At 42.8% G+C, this 19,119-nt stretch overlaps 2 protein-coding genes and 1 long non-coding RNA gene across 5 annotated transcripts in view; 1 reads left to right on the top strand and 2 right to left on the bottom strand.

The window, feature by feature from the left end:
• LOC115634878 overlaps window positions 1–88 on the bottom strand; it is a 21,619-nt gene extending 21,531 nt beyond the window's left edge. The window contains exon 1 of the long non-coding RNA XR_003996465.1: window positions 78–88. This is a non-coding gene — a long non-coding RNA (uncharacterized LOC115634878). The remainder of the gene's footprint in view (window positions 1–77) is intronic.
• NELFCD (negative elongation factor complex member C/D) overlaps window positions 1–11,961 on the top strand; it is a 15,812-nt gene extending 3,851 nt beyond the window's left edge. For 2 of the 3 annotated variants that reach the window (XM_030532839.1, XM_030532838.1), the window contains exons 6-14: window positions 934–1,086; window positions 2,901–3,031; window positions 3,806–3,971; window positions 4,611–4,745; window positions 5,280–5,419; window positions 6,522–6,636; window positions 7,034–7,129; window positions 7,353–7,493; window positions 7,954–11,961. In XM_030532839.1, the coding sequence (XP_030388699.1) occupies window positions 934–1,086; window positions 2,901–3,031; window positions 3,806–3,971; window positions 4,611–4,745; window positions 5,280–5,419; window positions 6,522–6,636; window positions 7,034–7,129; window positions 7,353–7,493; window positions 7,954–8,217 (1,341 nt within the window). In that variant the 3' untranslated portion in view covers window positions 8,218–11,961. The remainder of the gene's footprint in view (window positions 1–933; window positions 1,087–2,900; window positions 3,032–3,805; window positions 3,972–4,610; window positions 4,746–5,279; window positions 5,420–6,521; window positions 6,637–7,033; window positions 7,130–7,352; window positions 7,494–7,953) is intronic. The other variant, XM_030532840.1, reaches the window with a different exon arrangement.
• Window positions 10,935–19,119, bottom strand: CTSZ (cathepsin Z). Its single transcript, XM_030532842.1, has 6 exons — window positions 18,304–19,119; window positions 17,080–17,243; window positions 14,089–14,268; window positions 13,200–13,350; window positions 12,744–12,906; window positions 10,935–12,146 (listed from the first exon to the last, which is right to left on the bottom strand). The coding sequence occupies exons 1-6, from the start codon at window positions 18,432–18,434 to the stop codon at window positions 12,033–12,035; spliced, it is 903 nt and encodes a 300-aa protein (XP_030388702.1). The 5' UTR covers window positions 18,435–19,119; the 3' UTR covers window positions 10,935–12,032.

The raw sequence follows: 19,119 nt of genomic DNA, 5'->3' as shown, positions 1-19,119 counted from the left end.
TTTTTTAGTTTGACATAACTAAATCAAGGATCAAAGACAGTAATATACATGTGTCATTTTTAATAGTAATTTGTTACATTTCATTTGTAGGCAACCTAAACCACCCTCCTTATGACTGCCATGTGGTGGTACTTCTTTAAAGTGAGCTTGGTGATATGAAATATAAGGTACTGAAATCTATAGCATTCTGGTTAGGTGAAGAGCAGGTATTTGTACAGATATCCTCAGTACAAGTTTCATCACAGCATATCTCACCCTATTTTTAGAAGGATCACTAAGTATCAGGTGACCAATTCTTGATTTCCTCCTTTAAACCACTTGCAGGGATGCCAACAGTTATGGTGTATTTTTGTGATATAAAGGGAGACTGACCATCAACCCATTTCGTGTAGACTATAGAACAGCTGACCAAGGGTTAACCTCTTTTTGTAGTGTGTCAAGAAGTAGATAGTCTCCTGGCTTGCCTGTGTGAACTTGCCTCCGTGAACTTTTTTTGTGTAAGGTTTTACAGGTAACTTAGTGGTCCCAGATAGCGATGAGAACACTTAATTAAGAAGCTTAATTCAGTTCATGGTGTTTCTTATATTTTATATGAACTGCTTTAACTTTGCTTTAACAGCTGATGACATTAGCAAAACCCTTCTCTGAGAAGGAACGGAAAGGCATTGTTTTATATTAAGTGTTGGACATTTTATCTTTTTCCCTTTCAGAAAGTACAGGGAATGTTATATGACTTGGGTTTATCCACCTGTCCTGTTACCGTCATATTTTTCAGTCAGTGTCTAGATGCTGATGATTATTTATTTGTATTACCTGGATTCCATGGAGAGTATGCAGAGACTCATTTAACATTCTGTGTGGTGTATTTTCACCCAATCTTCCTAAGATGCGCTGAGCTACAAAAATCATTCTAAGTGCTGTTTGTTTTTACAGCTTATATCTGATGCTGGTTATCAAGGGGAAATAACCAGTGTATCAACAGCATGTCAGCAATTAGAAGTCTTTTCTCGAGTGCTACGTACTTCTCTGGCTACAATTTTAGATGGAGGGGAAGAAAACCTTGAGAAGAACCTCCCAGAGTTTGCGGTAAGTGTCTTTTTACCTTTTGTCAGAAAGAATCTCTCTGCTTCCTTGGTGATGGTGTAGAAACTTCAGTGTATTTTCAAAATGTTGTGAAATAGTTATGCAGCCTTGTTTATGGGGCCCCAGAAAAAACTGTAGACCAAGAGTTATGCATCAAAAATAGCTTTTATACCGTTCAAAGTCTTGACCACCAGGTTTGTATTGGCCACTGAGATGACACTTCTTGAGGTTTATTAATCTGAATAATTTGAAGGTGCAGAAGTCTAGCAGGAATTTTAGAACCCATTATGCTTTCAGCAGTATCACCAGTGTCCTGATTGACATGCTATCAGTTCACAGCGGGGGTATCAGGACCTGGCATAACTGTAGTGCTCTGGAAAATCTAGACCCAGAAGGATGTTGGTTGTAAGGCAGGTGCTCAAGGCAGCAACTCTTAGAAATTCCTCAGCATCCAACAGTGCTTGGATTGAAGTGTTTGGGAAACTCCATTTGGGATTTGTGCATATCATTTTCTATTAATAAAATTGTAGATGTTATATGAATTTGTGTTGTCCAGGGGAGGACTGGGCAGTACAAGATGCACGTTTCTGGGGGAAAGTCTGGGACTGGGAATTTGCTGATGTTGCTTTGTTACTAAATTAAACTTCATTCATTAGGGTTAACACCTTTGGGAACATTGTAGTAAAATGCAGTTGTGTTTGTATTGTGGCAGTGTATGTACCTTCCCTAGTAGGAGGGAGGGTGGGTTCATATACTTCCTCCATTATCAACCCTTTGAAGTTACGCTCGTGCAGAGAAATAAATATACTAGTTCATACTGGATTCTTCAGGGACCAATGGACAAAGGAAATACTTCTGGATAAAAGCCTGGGGTGTAATCTGCATCAAGGCCTTCTTCCTGTTCCAGCAAATGGACAGGACCCCTGGTTCATGGATGGTCCCAGTGCTTAGGGGAGGATTGGAAGGACTTGGCCTACTGGGGCCTCATAAGACTGTGTGCTTGTTCTGAGCTGAAGCTCTGATGAACTTGTAACCACAAGGATGCCCCTAGGATGGGGTATTAAAAGACTGCATTTGCCAAAGCCCATGTGAAAGTTGGGATGAACTCTGGTAATCTTATTAGCATGTGTGTCTTTTATTGTTTTTAATAGGTATTCTCTTAAGAATAAAGTAGGCTTGCTTAGAAAGAACTGTGCGGTAACTTATCTCAAGCAATTGTACTGTTATCCGTCCTGAAGAGAGAGCATGCAGGTGCCCTAGGGCAACCTTTCTGTGCTAGGAATTACACAGTAAAGTCAAGGGAGCTGAGGCCTGGGAATACCCCAGTCAGAAGGGATAGAGACATGTCTGTCCATCCAAGAGAGGCAACAGATGCGGAGTGGGATGCCTGAGGGTGGGTACCCTTGGGGTACCACTGAGGGAAAATACAGATGCAGTTGTCCTGAACTGTGACAAGTGCATGTGAGGTTTGGATAGCTTAATGCTAATTCATTCTCTAAATTTAGTAAGAGAAACACTGGACATCCAGGAGATCTGTCAGTTAGGTGAAGGAGAGAGAATTCTAAGAAACCTTTTATGTTGGGTAATAAAGTGAAGCAGGAACTCTAGATGTAGCTTGTCCTGGAATAGCATCACATACAAGGATGTCATTCTGTACTTGATTTTCTATGGTATCACCTTTCCATTTACATTACATCTTACTTAGTTATTTAGCACCATAACTAACCCTTGCTGCTGCTATTAAGGCAATATATTTGTTGAAGGGTGAGCCAGATTTTTCACACTGGCGAATAACATCTCCCTGAATGTGTTTACAGAAAATGGTTTGCCATGGAGAACACACATATCTCTTTGCTCAGTCTATGATGTCCATATTAGCCCAAGAAGAGCAAGGTGGGTCTGCTGTGCACAGAATTGCTCAGGAGGTTCAGCGATTTGCTCACGAGAAGTAAGTCCTTGTTAATTTGTCTCTCTCACATGAGCAGAATTTCATTGGTAAAAGTATGATGTCACAAATTGAAATAGAGAATTCCTAAATGTCTTCATCCTGCTCATAGTAGGATAAAGCTGCACAGTAAGAGAGCTGCTCAGGTGTGGTCAATAAACAAATATCGACAGAGCAACAAACAAGCCCTTTTTCCTGTGTTGGGATACCTGAAGTAGCCATTATGAAAGAATTAAGTAATTTCGATGTTCTGACTGTGTAAAACGTGTTAAAATATCCTATGCAAATCTCTTATCTCCTACTGTAGCCACATTAGTATTATCTCAGCGCTTAGCTACACTTGAAACTCCAAAGCGCTGCTGCGGGAGCACTCTTGTGGCAGCGCTTTGAAGTTCAAGTGTGGTTGCGGCGCCAGCACTGGGAGAGAGCTCTCCCAGCGCTGCAGGTACTCCACTTCCCCAAGGGGATAAGTTTACAGCGCTGGGAGCCACGCTCCCAGTGCTGGGGCACTGTTTACAATGGCGCTTTACAGTGCTGTAACTTGCTGCGCTCAGGGGGGTGTTTTTTCACACCCCTGAGCGAGAAAGTTGCAGTGCTGTAAAGCGCCAGTGTAGCCAAGGCCTCACTGAGGAAAGGGTTCAGTCTTTAAGGCTGTCTTCTGCACACTAGGTGACAAACACTGATTATTCTATCGATATGTTTCTGAGGCTAAAATTAACATTTCAGTTTCTTCCTAAGAAAAATATAATGCCCATGTGTGTCTTGCTCTTTACCAAGAGGCCACGATGCTAGTCAGATCACTCTAGCCCTGGGTACTGCAGCCTCCTACCCTCGAGCATGTCAAGCGCTCGGTGCCATGTTATCCAAAGGAGCTCTGAATCCAGCAGACATCACAGTCCTGTTCAAGATGTTTACAAGCATGGACCCACCTCCAGTAGAACTGGTTCGTAGTTACCTCTTTATACTGTTCAGTTTTTCTTCTTATTTCTGTAACATAATCATCTCAAGGCCTTACTCAGGGCTTCAGGCCCCATTGCACAAGGTGCTGTACAAGCACCAAAACAAGAGAGTTATAAGTGCTGCCCCTTGCTAGCACTGTTACTCATTATGGAGACTCCTCTCATTAAGGGATACAGAAATGTGAACATGCTATTTGTAGCATCTAATTAAGAATGCTTTTACAACACTTCCCCAAAGTTAAATATGGAAAAGATCTATTAGGTCAGAGTGTAAAAAGTGACTCATAATTTTGTGTCCCCAGTCTGTTATGGGCACAGTTAATTACAGGTGCAATTACACTGTTTAGATTTCTAACTACCTGATTATGTATGGAGTTCAAGTAAAAAAACAGGAAAATTTAGATACCTAAATAGTATTCTCAGTGCTACTCATTGTACCCTCCACTTTGTGCCAGCACTTTGATTTGCGCCCCTTTAAAAATATGACCCATTAAACCGTCTGGTCTATCACTAAGCAGATAATGCATTATTGTATCCTATTCTCTGTGTGTACACAAGATGCAGATATTTATGTGGTGCTTTTTAATCTGTTGCACTAATGATACCCTGTGTTTCCTTCACAGATTCGAGTACCTGCCTTTCTGGACCTTTTCATGCAGTCACTATTTAAACCAGGTGCTAAGATCAATCAGGACCATAAACACAAATATATCCACATATTAGCATATGCAGCCAGTGTAGTGGAGACATGGAAAAAGGTAATATCAGATTCTTTGACTATGTAGAAGTTAAAGTTAATGCATTAATGTAAATATACTTAAGGAAAATCCAGGCTTGTTGTTTTAAGTTCCATCATTGCTTAGGCTGAAATTGTGTGCACCTGATTTTTTGGAGGAGTTAAATATCCCCAGCTCCAACTGAAAAAAATGGGAACTCCAGGTCTTCTGTAGATTAGGCCAGTACAGTAAAAGTTTGGAATTAGATGTTTGAGGTTTTTTGCCATTATATCTTAGAGTAGCAATGCAGGTCTGTGCTGTACTAGAAAATCTGAACTCTACTTTTAGAAGCAAATGCATTAATTTAAAATTATGAAAATAATCGTTTTAATAATATTTTTAGTACTTTACAGTCATCTGTACTTTGGTAACTTCACAAATTATATACAGATTTCAGCATTGAGAAAGGTAAAGCTATGTGAGACGCATCATATAATAAGTCTTTCCCTAAACAGCCAACGATTTCCTGTAAATTCACAAGTCTTGCATTCAGAGCTTAATTCTGAAATATTTTAGAACAAGAGAGTGAGCATAAACAAAGACGAGCTCAAATCGACTTCAAAAGCTGTTGAAACGGTTCACAATCTGTGCTGCAACGAAAACAAAGGAGCTTCAGAACTGGTTGCAGAGCTGAGCACCCTCTATCAGTGCATCAGGTAGGTAGAAAGTCTATTTCTAAGCTGAAACTCCTTTCTGTTAACAAGGAAGTACAATTTACATTGTAATAAAGGCAGCAAATAGTGAAAGCCGCAACTCGCTCTGTTTTGTAATTCATAATGCTAGACATGTCCCTGGCTTCAGAGGATAGCTATTTAGATGTTGGCTTCTGTCTGTTTTTTCTTGCTTCTCTTTCCTTTCTGTATTATGTAATATAGCTGCGTATTTTTTATGAAACTCCTTCATTCTTCAAAATTGCTGTTCCTGGGAAGGTGTATTTCTCAGTAATAAGTCCTGACATAATTGCTGTATTCTGAATAGATAACTAGGCCCAAAAAGACTTTTTCTGGGAATGTTGAACTGGGAAGTTATTTCCATTTCTATTCACAGCTCACTTTTCCGGAGCAGTTGCTTCCTTGTGGGCAGTATTAGGAGTATCATCATTCTGAGCAGATATGTGAAAGATCTGTCTCATGGCCACATTTGCAAGGAGTAAGCAACATTGAGGCTTCAAATATACCTCATCAGGATCAACCTGTAATCAAGTCGGCTTGGTCTACCTCCATCTTATTACTCCATTCCCCAAACTGAAATGTTCTGTACTGTAGAAGACTCTGCATTTGTACAGCTGGAAGGAGATGAGTCACACCAGAGTCACTTTTTCCTACCTAATGAATCTTTCTCAGCATAACAATCCTTACACACATACACACACACACACACACCAGTCCTTCCCCAAGTCTTAGACAGCTGATGTTGAATAGTCTGACTGGAACATTCTTGGGCCTGCTCAGCCTTAAAGTACATTACGTGGAGAAAGCTCTTCTTGCCCACTGTGTATGGGACATATCATTCTCTGCTGAAGGAGCATCCTTGTGAACGGAAATGGAATTTCTCTAGGCTGAGTGTTTCCTTCTATTTTGTCAGTGGAGCCTGTTGTGAACATGCTGGTAGCAGGAAGAGTATTTCTTTTCCTCTCTGAGTATTAATTCTAATCTAAGTTAAATATGAAACTTTCAGCTGATTGTAGGCAAGACTAAGACCACGCTTTAGGATGGAGTATCTAAAATCAGTTTGTCTAATGGAGCTTATTCTGTTTAGGTTTCCTGTGGTGGCAATGGGTGTATTAAAGTGGGTGGACTGGACAGTGTCAGAACCACGATATTTTCAGCTTCAGACTGATCACACTCCAGTGCATCTGGCGTTACTAGACGAGGTAAGACCTTAAGGGATATGTTACTGGGTGGTGATGATAATGGCAATATTTAGGTTTGTGAGTGGAATGATTCTAAGGGCCTGATCCAAAGTCCGTTGAAGTCTCACACTGGATTACATCAGTCAGTTTACTGTAACCCAGTAAATTTACTGAGATTAATCCATTTCAGTACCCCAAGTTAACTGCTTGGTACCATGAGATGGGATTTCCTGGAGCAAATCCCCCAGAGTTGGCAACTCTAGCCCGCAAAGGGATGAATAGCAGTTGTACACCTCCAATCCTGAAGAATTCTGTACTGAGCACAGGATCAATAACTGAAAATAAGGGTAAGCCTGCTTGAATAACTGTCTTTTAAAGTAGAAGTACTGGTGATCCTAACACTGCCTCATGTTTGCAGATCAGCACATGCCATCAGCTGCTTCACCCCCAAGTTCTGCAACTTCTTGTCAAGCTTTTTGAAACGGAACACTCCCAGCTTGATGTCATGGAACAGGTGATACTTAAAGGATTTGTTCTTTATGTTACTCCTTATCTGTTAGTTAGACTCATGATGACTGATCTTGCTGCACCAACATTCCCAGTGGAACTTGCTTCAAGAATATAGTGTCATCATAAAAAGTTACTTGACAGACTGAAATGATAAGGATGAACAATAACACCTTTTTTTAGGTGATTCTGATTCATATGCATGGCTTTTTTTCCTCTCGTCTTTTCAGCTGGAGTTGAAGAAAACCCTTCTGGACAGAATGGTTCACTTACTCAGTCGAGGATATGTCCTACCTGTCGTCGGTTATATCCGCAAATGTCTGGAGAAACTAGACACAGACATCTCACTCATTAGATACTTTGTTACTGAGGTCAGCTGCTCACTTTTATTCATGTAGCTTTTTTTGTTGGTTTTGCTTTGAAAAGGGACAACTAACGCACAACCAGATGAGATTTAATATAGATTTTATATCCGTTGGTAATTTCTACCAATAGTCTAATCCAAACTGCTGATTTTTACAAATACCCGTATTTCAAGACACATCAGATTCTGAGATATATGCTTAACACTGGACGCTCTCTAGGACATGGCATACTGTTTTCAGAGGGCAGGAGTTCCCGTAGTGATCTAAACAGGTTTGTCTGCAACATCAGCAAGCTAGAGGCAGCACATGGCTGAAGTATGGCTGGAGACTAGAGGTGGTGTGAAAGAAATGTGAATTAGTAACATACCAACAGTTTGATTTAAGGGAGGAGGGTAACACAAATCAGTTGTCTCTGCCAATCACCAAACTGGAAAAGTAACCCCCAGTTTTCTGTCTGACATCTCAGGTACTGGATGTGATTGCTCCTCCATATACCTCAGACTTTGTGCAGCTTTTCCTTCCAATCTTAGAGAATGAAAGCATTGCAGGCACTATTAAAACAGAAGGTGAACATGACCCTGTCACAGAATTCATAGGTAAGATGTTTGTTACCCTCACTCCCTTATGTACGCCCTTACATTCTGAAGATATTTCTGGGAGGGGGATTACAGTTAATAGAATATATTATACAGGCACTATTGTGTACATTCTAGTTTCCCTTTCCTCTTAAAGACCCATGTGGAGAGATTTTTCTGTTAATCAGGGATGGCTAGATGGGACTTCCTTTGAAAGTCCTTCACTGGTGCTTCTAGAGAGGCTGCTGCATAGCAGAGCAAGTCCCTTCCTATTGCCTCTATAGCACACTCACGCCTGAGAACAAAAAGGGTATATCTGTTCCCTAGACTTTAACCTAGTGAGTTGTCACAAATCAATTACATAATGTAGACATTGCACATGAAAGCAGTTATAACTAAAACAACATGCTGAACAATTTTTTTAAATCTTTTTTTTTTTAAGCTCATTGCAAATCTAACTTCATTATGGTGAACTAAGGAAGCGATAAAAACAAGAATGCAGAGCACCATGAATACTGAGGTTATGGACAATCACTTCTTTGCTATGCCCACCACCAGTAGGGTTCTCTAGTTGGATAATACAGTGGCAGCCAACAAGGAAGAAGTGTAGAGATGCTTGCTGATTCATATTGCACAGTAACTTTGAACTTTGTTCTGGAGATCTTCTGTTGCATCTTTGGGAAAGGGTCAGTCCGTACAAGGATTAATACTTCAGGATATTTTTATTACAAAAATCAGTTTGCCAGCCTAAGAGCAGCATGAGAAATAGTCATATTTCAAGGATGTGTTTTGTTACTTTCACAGCTTGTAGAAGTTTCTTCTACTGATCGTGTGTGTGTGTATATATATATGTGTGTGTGTATACGCACACACACGTGCGTGTGCGCACACCACTTTTCTAGTGACTGTAACCCTGAATGATGCAGGCTTTGATCGTGTGATTTGATGAGCACACAATTAGTCCTGTGCTGCGGAGAACCCAGGATGATTTTTCTCGTCATTGCGTTCCACAGATGAGTGTTCTGAATATCCTACAAAATTACCTTCTGAAAAACTAGGTGTGTTGTGGAACACAAACTGAGTTGTAATAATCAAGGCTAGTTCTGTACTGAGAGACAAATCAAAAAGCAGCCTTGTTCAGAATTCTAGCTTTTTTTTTTTTTTAATAGATGTGTTAAACATTACTGGTAAGTTTCATTACCATGTCACAGTTGGGACTGTAGCTAAATTATCTGAATATATCTAAACATTCTTGGTGTAGCTTTTTTTATTACTTTAGCATTTACTAATTTAGTGTGGAGACGAACTGTGGAAATAAACACACTGAGATTCTAATTTATATTTTTATAAACAGTACTTTGACAGAGACTTCTCTTATGCTTTATATGGTTAGCCTGATTTTTTTAAAACATAACTGTGTGGGGTGTTCTGTTATTTTGCACACAAACATGTGCAGGAAAAAAATGGGGGCACAGAGAAGCCAAACTTGCCATGCTATTTTAAGGAATGTTGATATCTATATGCCCTAATTTCACCCAGATAAATTGCACTTGTAACTAACAAGGGGCATAAAATTGTTGTTTAGAGTGACATTCATAAAAAGAAACCAAGCCCTCAAAGTAGCCAAATGTGTTCATGAGTCTCTGGTAATGAGATACCGCAGGCATGGGTGCACTAATACACAAGATAACTTGCCATTGTTTGTGGACTCTTCTGCAGAACTGCAAGAACCTTCTTTTCTCCCAATACAAGTGGGACTCTCTATCAGACTGTAATCTGTAGTAGTTGAGTAAGGGGGACAGTGCTTCCTAAGGGGGAATCAGTCTCAGTGCTGCTGCAGCAACTCTAGTTTATTACTACCATAACACTGGCCCATTGCTCAAAGGTGGTGAATCTTTTGCATAACTAGTGCTTCCTTGTTCTTGGTGCCAGAGCATTCCAAAGTGCTTTGTCAACATTTAAAGTACAAGGCTTCAGGCACCTCTGGGAGTATTGTAGGTAGAAGGGACACCCAACTTTAACTCTTTGCAGTCTTCCATAAGCTCTCGGTTTTCTGTCTCACCAAACAAAGCTGTTTGTCTTTACTCTAAAAGCCTTTCATAGCCACCCTACTACCATCTCTGATTTGCTATTGAGACATTGACTCCGGCCTTGGACTGACCTCCATTGTCCTCTTAACTTTCCAAGCAGGCACTGTCATACATTGTCCTCTCCTGCCCCTTGTGATTGGGAGGGGCTTGCTGTAAACATCAGGATAATGACCTCATTATCCTCCTTAAAACTCTCCCTCTGAGATTGAAGGTAAAGACTGGACCTGGTGTTACTTTATCAAAGCAGCAGCAGCACGGGTGTTAGAAACCAGCGGGACAGTGATGGAGCTAATAATTTGTAAAATAAAGCCCATGTCACAATGAAACAACTGTAGATGAGTAATATGCTTCCTCACTTGTAGGTCACAGATGAACAATTAAACTTTCATTTAAAACAAAAAAGCAGCTGGCTCCTGAAATTAGAGATATTTTAAGACATTGGAAGATCAGTTTCTTCTTAACTTGCCAAAATGGAAAACAGAAGTCTGTAGCTCACTGCTATCTTGTAGAGTACCTGAAATGCAGACCCTAATCTCTGTTCTAGGTAAATGTGACCTTCAGTACATACTGCAACATGTAGTAGGTTGTGGTTGATTAGCATCTCAGTCCAAGAGCAGGACCCTTGGTGACATGGGGCACTCACTTTCTGTGCAATTGTAGGTGTCCTTAGTTCACTCATATACATATGTGATCATTGAAGGTGGCTCTATTCTCTCACCCATCCTTCGTTGGCACCTCATGTTGGCATTTAATTAAAGTACAGAGTCTGTTTAAACCTTGTCTGTGCCCTGCCAAGAGAGGCTGCCATAGGTCACACTAAGTTAATGCTGAGAAACAAATTCCATTTAACTCTTAACAATCCATTTGTGCACCCTCTAATCACTTCACATAAGAAACAATGTCATTTTAATAACTGTGGTTCAGTTAATAGTTGATATGGTTTGGGTTGTAATTCACACCATTAGGGAACTAGGCACATAAGGTTGAGTAGCAAGAAAGAGGAAGATAACATACCATCTTTTCTTGTATGGTAAGAGCACATGTTAAAAGCTATATCTTATTAGAACCCTATTCCCATTCCCCCCCCCTTTAAAAAAAACACCTGTCATTGTCCTTGTACAGAAAAATAGCACAGCCATTCAAATACCAAAGCCTAGAATTAGAGTAAAGAAAGTATCAGGCAATAACAATCAGTGCTTATATTAAACATTTTCCGGTAGTTTTAAAGAGGTTTGGTTACTGTTGCATCATTTTCAATCAGATAAAAATGACAATCTGCAGTGCAAGACATGCACTAGTGAAACAATAGAATGACTACAGGACACAGTTTTAAAATAGAGAACAAAAAACAGTACGGTTTCTGTATTTATGTAGCTCAGTGATATTTACTTTGTGTATATAATTTGCAAGTCTAAACCCAAATTTTTAGAAGAAATCACTACCTCTTGCTTAGAGCAAACTTTAAAGTTTGTACTAGAAGGAAAACCTCCTTTGTTACAAGTGTAAAACAAATCTTATATATTTCTTCAGATTAAATATTGACAAGTGAGAATGATTTTTCCAATGAGAGGATTTGTACTTATAACTTCTGATATGTTGTTTGGTAAGTACCAGGCACACAAAGCAGAGGATAAGCAAATTTATCTTAACAGCTGCTTTTAAATATGCAGTGCAAGTTAAAAATTTAGAGGCAGTTTTTCCACTTCTAAAACATCATGGTTATCTGAGCGAATTCCTCTTAACTGCCTGGTCATTCTTTACTACAGAATAGTTAAACTGCCTTTTAATTAAAAAAAAAAACAAAAAACACACACACCTTGATGGAGGGGGGGGTGGGAAATAAAATTTCAAAGCCAGAAAGTACCCCAATCAAGAAACAATCAAGGTAATACAGGATCCCCATAGGCACAATCCTCTTCAATAGCGAGATTGTACTTGGCTCCTTTTCCACCTTTATATGCGCTTGTCACAATCCTCAGCCAGCCCAGCTCACCCTATAGTAAATTAATTTTCATTAGTATTGGCAAAAGGTTTATAAATTAGTAACACAGTAACTTCTGTCTCATAAGCAGTGTACTTTGGGCAGAGCAAGGGTGACTAGAGGTGAAGGCAGATCCCTGCAAAGGGTCTGAGTGGGATTTACAAAACGAGCTTATTTGAAATAGCGGTTCTCTGGTAAACTCATTTGTTTCCAGCCAGGAATTCATTTCCATATGCTACTATCCAGAGCCAAATATAGCTTTGTGAGATATGGTTCCAATAGCTATTTACCACTGGCTTCAATGGGAGTTGCATACACATATCAGCGCAGCATTAGGACTTGCGGAGTTGACACCGCACAGAGGCTGGCCTGCTATTGCATTGTGGTGGTGTTTGTAGTGGGGTAGCATTACATTCAGTTTAGATTTTTTTCCTAGTTGACAGCTGTATTAAAAATCATAGATTGAGACAACTCCTATGGCTAAGAGGGAAACTTAGTTTTTTATAAACAAGCTAGTTGTACAACTTGTGATATAGAAATTTCTGGAGTTTTTAAAAATGCATTTCATTTTGCAATCATTTTGAGCACATCCCTCCTGTCTCTTCCTTACCCATGGTTCGCCCCAGGAGTTACGAACAATCCAGTATTCAGTTCCATTTTCCACACCCCAGCCAGCCACAGATACAATGTGATTCACCATAGGAGAGGGGTTGTATTCAGCATAAAGTCCTCCAGTGTACGCATCCAGCTGTGCAGTAGCCATTATGCCACAACTGTAACAAGCAAAAAGAGCTTTCTCATTCAAAAATAATTGTATAGTAGACTAAAGGAGAACAGTATCCATCACCCACTTTTCACTTCAAATGAAAAGTTCTTAACCTACGTGGGTCTATATCATAATATATCTTGCAAAAGTTTAGCACATAATCTTCAGAGCTAAGGCCTGTTCTGGTGAAGAAGTGCTCAATGAGCTACATAAGGAGGCTCTGCAAACTTCATGGGATAAACTGGGAACAACTAAAAGAAAATTAACAGGATAACTCTTACCCTGTGATACTGTCTTTACCTGATTGGACCATTGGCATAGATTTCTGCCATCATTTTTTCCCTCCCACTGACAGAGCCATAGTCAGCAGTTTTCCAGAGGGTGTAGTTCTTTATCACGTGGCATTCCCCAAAGGTAACACATGTTCCACACTGGTTAAACTTCTTGCATGCTATAAAGAAGCAGTGACATTTGATTAACATTGCAAGCTAGTGTTTTTCTTCTTACAGTTTAATTATTCAATGAAATAATGTAAAAAAATTAATTCCTTTTGAGGGGCCATAATTATAAGATTAAATATAGCAGAGAAAACTGTTTCTTCAGGTTAAATAAAGCTGCAAGTTCAGATTGCTAATTAAGGCCTCCGCAGTCAATAATCTTTCAAGGTTATGTGCTATTTATCTGTTTCAGCCTTCAAACATGCTTTTCAATTGTAGGTTATAAAAATTACTTCCTGATAAGTGTCTCAGTATACAAATAATTAAATTGCTTCAGTGGAGCTACAGAAACAACTCAAGGGATTTGTTTGCAAGTAAGTATAATAGACTGAAGTTCTGCTCTGGTTACTTAAGATGACACTTCTAAATATTACTGCATGAAAGCACCGATGCACATCAGTGCCTAGCGAGTTCAGATTAGCAGCCTGCATGGTGAATGCTTGTTCAGACATGATGGCAACACACTATGCTGTCTGACTCTGGTGCAAAAAAACCCAAACATAGCTTCTCTAAGGGAATCTGCTGCTCCTACTTAGATAGCAGGTGCTTCACAAGCAGCCAGCAGTAGCTAGAAGCAGAAAAAGAAATGGATGTGTTAGCTAAATTATATTTAATTTCCTTTAAAGCGAATACCAAACCCTGCCAAATAAGAGTGAGTCGTAGCTAGGAAGGTTTGCAATCTGTTGCCATACTTTGGTCTTTGGCTTGGTAGTTGTTACAGGTCTCATCTGGAATGCCATGGTCATGAGCATACATCCAAACACCTGTGTGGTCTCCACCTTCACAGGACCCTGCGTTGGCACAGTCAATAACATTCTGAACAGAGAGGTAGGCAGAAGGCCAAGCACCTTTTCTCTTAATGTTGATGCGGTCTGTGGTAATAACAAAAGAATAAATAATTAGTGCTTGTTAGTTTTACTGTTGTCTGTAACTCATTACAGGCCAAATGTTTCAGCTATGTCTCCTTAGCTACATCTGTTAAATATCTGCAGACAGATGTGGGTGCAAAAGCCTACAGTAGTTCATGCTAACAGAATGGCTAGGTGCCCACACCATGAACCAATCGGAGTGGGCAAAATGATGGTGTCTGTATGTTTTGCAGGTGCAGCCAATGTTTTCCATTCAGAGTTGGCTTCAGGGGCAGATATATATGGATGAACATGTTTCATTTCAGTCCTTAATTAGATAAATCCTAACATCCTCTACCAGTTATGAAAGCCCTCACGTGTAACTAATGATAATACCTGGCTCTTCTATACCATGTTTCATCTACAGATCTCAAAGCTCGTTACAAAAGCCTGGAAGTATAACCATCCCTATTTTACAGATAAAGGAAAAACGGAGAGGTCAGGTGACTTGCCCCAGGTCACCAGTAACGCTGGCTGTAGATCCCAGGTCTATGGGATGTTCTGCTAAGCTCTCAAATCTCAAGTCTGCATAGATTTAGGCAGCAGTGAGACCAAGGGCCAAATTTTCTGACAGTTTATGCCCAATTGTACTTGCCTGGTTTACCCTTATTTGCTCTCTCACCTCCTTGCTTTCTCTGCTCTCCCACTTGTTTGTCTGCTAGACTGAGTTATTTAGGGGAAGGGACTTTATAAGAAGCATTTGTACAATGCTTACTATGATGAGGCCATGATCCTTAGGTAATACTGCCAACCTAATCAGAATGATCATTCTAATTCTTCTCAGATGCGTGAGAAGAGCTCTTTATGAAAAGTAGACGCTCCCACTGCTTCACCTGAGGCTTGAGAAAGCTTCCACTCTACTTCCCTAGTCAGCCAGTGACAGCAAGGAAGCAGAGATTTGACACCCCTTCTGTTACTAAAGTTAAGGAATTTTGATATATTTGATTTTTTTTAATGTCCTGGGCATCTTTAATTTTTCTCAAAACTGTAAATAAAGATGGTCAGAAACTTCAGTTGTGTTTACACTGAAGTCCAGCTTTCTGATCTACATGGTCACCAAGCCCTGCCTGGGTATCTGCATTTTTGGATTAGTTAAAATCCTGGTTCTTCATAACTCCATCTTTGTCCCCAACTAGTTTCCCCAGCAGCTCCTACTGCCTCCAACCTAGTTTCTGTTCTGCACCTCTCTCTGTTCCTCCCTTATACTTAGTACCACTCTCCACCTCAGACACTGGTTATATATTATATCTATCCAGATTAACAGAAACTCTGCAGGCATCTGCATGTGTTTTGTAGAGCATCATATACACCAGCAATTAAACCTGTACTTCTGTTTCCCTGAGTGACTGGTAGTGAGACTTCCACTTCTTCAGTGTGTCCGCTCAACCTGTATACAGTAACTTCTCACTTAACATTGTAGTTAGGTTCCTGAAAAATGTGACCACGTGAAATGATAAGCAAATCCAATTTCCCCATAGGAATGAATGTAAATGGGGACGTTTAAGTTCCAGGGAAAAATTTGCCATAAAGTACAGTTACTATAGTTGGGAGGTGCCCCTGCCTTACCCCACACAGGCACAGCTCACTGGCACTGCAGGCAAGAGGAGGCTGAAGGTGCTGTAGGCTAGGAGAAGCACATTGTGCAGCAGCAGCTTCCCAGAGGTGGAGGGCTCAACCCTTGGCCTGCCCACAACCCCTTCCCCCAAACCCCCACCCTTAACCTGCTTCTTTCCCCCCTGCCCCCTTTCTTTTGCCATACACTACAGTACTGAGGAGGGAGGGGGAGCCTGCACACCAAGTCCTTCCTGCTCCTCCTCCCTCCCTCCTGAATACCCCAAGCCAGCTGCTTGCCAAGGGCAGGAGGAGAGGGAAGGTGTCAATCTGTGGGATCTGCTGGTGGGTGGGAGGCGCTGTGTGTGGACCGGCGTAGGGAAGCTGATGGGCAGGCTGCCAACTGTGGACAAAGCAGGTGGCCAAATGATGTTATAGTGAAACACTGCACAACTTTAAATGGAGCATGTTCTGTAACTGAGCAGGGATGTAAGATCAAAACAATGTTAAGTGGGGAATTACTGTAACGTGCTCCCAGCCCCACGTGCATCTGTCCCACTGCTGCTGTTGCCCTGAAGAGGCAACAGAGAAACTGCTCCACCGAAAGCAAAACTCCAGCTGAGCTGCTGCCCCCACCCAAAAAGGGAAGTTACAGTTATATCACGGTTTTCACTGTATTGCTAGAATAATTTATCTACCTACTTCTCCTGGCTTTTGGGGCTTAACTGTGACTGAATGCAAGAGGGAGAAGAGAACTGTACAGTGAAAGGCGTGTGACATTCCCACCCCACAAGCAATGTCCCTTCTGCTAAATGTGTTTTAATCACTCCAATTTTTCCTTTTTAATCTGTGTATAATTCTAAACAAGGGAGGACACCCCTGCCACAATGGAACATTCCTCCAGGAAAAAAAGTTCCCCTCAGTTGCCAGTTGGGGAATTCCCACAACATATGCTACCACCAAACCTGCCTTCACTTTAGTATCTTCCTTACCCTCTCCCCTGTCTTATGTAGGGCAGGTACCTTGGCCCAGATACTCAAAGCTATTTAGGAGTTAAGCCCTTTGTCTTGTGCAGTGACAACCCCGAATAGTGCTGATAATTCTGCAAATTGAAGATTACCCTCCCTCCCCCAAATCAGAGATTCAGAATGCGAGGGATCCTGAAAATGGACTGGCTGCCAAGGAAACAGTACCCACTAACAACAGATACCCAGTAACAAGTACCTGCTAAGGCACTGGTGCTGCCATGAGCCCAACAAGACCCACAGTACTGAGGAATGTGCTGGTTCTGAGTGGTACTGGCAAAATTGGTTCCGTTTACATTTCGCCAATCCCAGCTCGGGGGAAGTTTAGCGATGTCCAGGTATTCGTGAGGTCGAGGGTAGGTTCTATATGGAAACAAAGTAGTAAGAGTTAAGCCTGTTTCCCAGAGATGATTTTTATATTTTCAGAGGGGGGGGGGGAAAGCTTCCAGTCTCACAATGATGTATGAGAATTTCCATCCTAGCTTGAGGTCACATGATAGTTCTAGCCACCATGACCTTTAATGCCCTTCTATATATGGTCTTGTGACTAGTGTTAGCTCAGAAACAGCTATCAGTTAGACAGCTGGGATTAACATCAGAAATGAGAGGCCTGGCCAATGCAGCCCTTCACAGGAGTTCACATGAAACAATCCTAGGGTGACCAGATATCCTGATTTTATAGGGACAGTCCTGATTTTCGGGTCTTTCTCTTACATAGGCTCCTGTTATCCCCCACCCCTTGTCCTGATTTTTCACAGTTGCTGCCTGGTCACCCTAAACAATCCAGGCTTCATGCTGTTTTTGTTCTACTCTCAAAACCAAAAGGATGGATTTCTTGTCTCCCTTCTGCAATGCTCAGGAGTCCTGTATCAAGGAATAATTTGGCAGCAGTGCAAATCCCTGTCCCCTCAATAGTCACCCTGTGCCCACATCCTCAAAGGTATTTAGGCACCAAATTCCCTCTGAGGAGCTGGGTCCTGGCCATTTGCCCCTAGAGAAGCCTTGGCCCTTCTGCTGAAACGGGGGCTAATTGCAGACTCCCCATTTCCCCACCTCCCTAGGGATGGGATGAGCACGGATGTTAACGAAACTAATTGGGCTGGTGGAGTTCTCCGCTGTTACTAGGAGCCATTTCGGGTCGGGCAGCGCCGGGCAACGCCCGCGGGTGCAGTAATGAGGGGCCGGGGTGGTCTCGGCAGCACGTGCGCAATGACATTCCAGGATTTCACCCCCAGCTGATTCCTCCGGGCGGCTGCTGCGCTCTGCCTGGCTGGCTCGGGCAGCGCCCCTGGGCCGTTCCCGGCACGGGAGAGGCTGACAGCGGCTTCTCCGTGATCCCGGCTCCGAGGAGCCGCCTCTCGTGGCACGTGGCCCCCTCGCCCCCACCCAGCCGGCGCCCCCCGCGGCGGGGCCGAGCGCTCACCTGAGCCCGGGCGGCTTGCGCGGGGCCGGCTTGTAGCAGTGCTGCCCTTCTCTGAAGTAGAGGCCGGCGTCGGAGGCCGGGCAGAGGCAGCCCCAGAGCAGCAGCAGGAGATGCTGGGGCAGCCTGGCCATGCTCAGCGCCGCGGTCCTGGAGCTGCAGCTGCTTCCTGCGCGGCCGGGCCGGTTCCCCCCGCCTCGGCGCCAGCACTTAAGGGAAGGTTGCGGCTCCTGAGTCAGCCAGGGGCTGGGCTCTGCCGATCCCCAGCTGCGCCCCGGGCTGGGAGGGACGAGAACCCGCGGCGCAGGAAGCGCCGGGCCCGGGGTCCGCCCGCCGGGAGTGGGCTGCGAGCGCGTGTCGCAAGAGGGGCCGGGGCGGTGGCTCGCCTGGGATTAGCGCCTGGCACTGCGCTGGCCTCGCCGCTAATCCCCGACCCCCGATAGCCCAGCAGCACCGCCCGGCGCCCCCGCAATCTCGGCGCTGTTCGATTGCTCAACCAGGCGCCTGCCCCCTGCGGGAGTTCCGGGCACCTGCAGGCCTTTTGAATGGGGGCCTGAGAGCTCTGCAGCCGGGTCCCCCCTCTCCTCCCCCCGCCTTCAGTGATCATACTGCGAGCCTGTCTCTTAATAAACTTGCAGGAGTGTTTGGGATCTGCCCAGACAGTGCCTTGTGCTGTGGTCTGATGTTTTTTCAGAGTACAGACTTCACTGGCAAGGTCAGTTGCCCCCAGGCTGCCTGCAGAAACACTGAGGCTCCTGCCTGTGTAACTCCTTAACCAGAGCTGGCTCCATGCACCAGCGCAGCAAGCAGGTCCCTGGG

This window comes from Gopherus evgoodei, chromosome 14 (assembly GCF_007399415.2).
Source record: "Gopherus evgoodei ecotype Sinaloan lineage chromosome 14, rGopEvg1_v1.p, whole genome shotgun sequence".
Classification (NCBI taxonomy): Eukaryota; Metazoa; Chordata; order Testudines; family Testudinidae; genus Gopherus; species Gopherus evgoodei.
Note: the sequence above shows the minus strand (reverse complement) of the source record. Positions and strands in the feature narration are given on the sequence as shown.

Excerpts from the sequence above, each read along its gene's own strand:
- CTSZ (XM_030532842.1), bottom strand. The coding sequence starts at position 18,434 with ATGGCCAGGCTGCCCCAGCATCTCCTGCTGCTGCTCTGGGGCTGCCTC. Across the intron at positions 14,269-17,079 it reads CAGCACCAGTGCCTTAGCAG|ACCGCATCAACATTAAGAGA; the intron begins GTACTTGTTACT and ends TTATTACCACAG. Across the intron at positions 12,147-12,743 it reads ACTCCTGGGGCGAACCATGG|GGTGAGCTGGGCTGGCTGAG; the intron begins GTAAGGAAGAGA and ends AATTTACTATAG.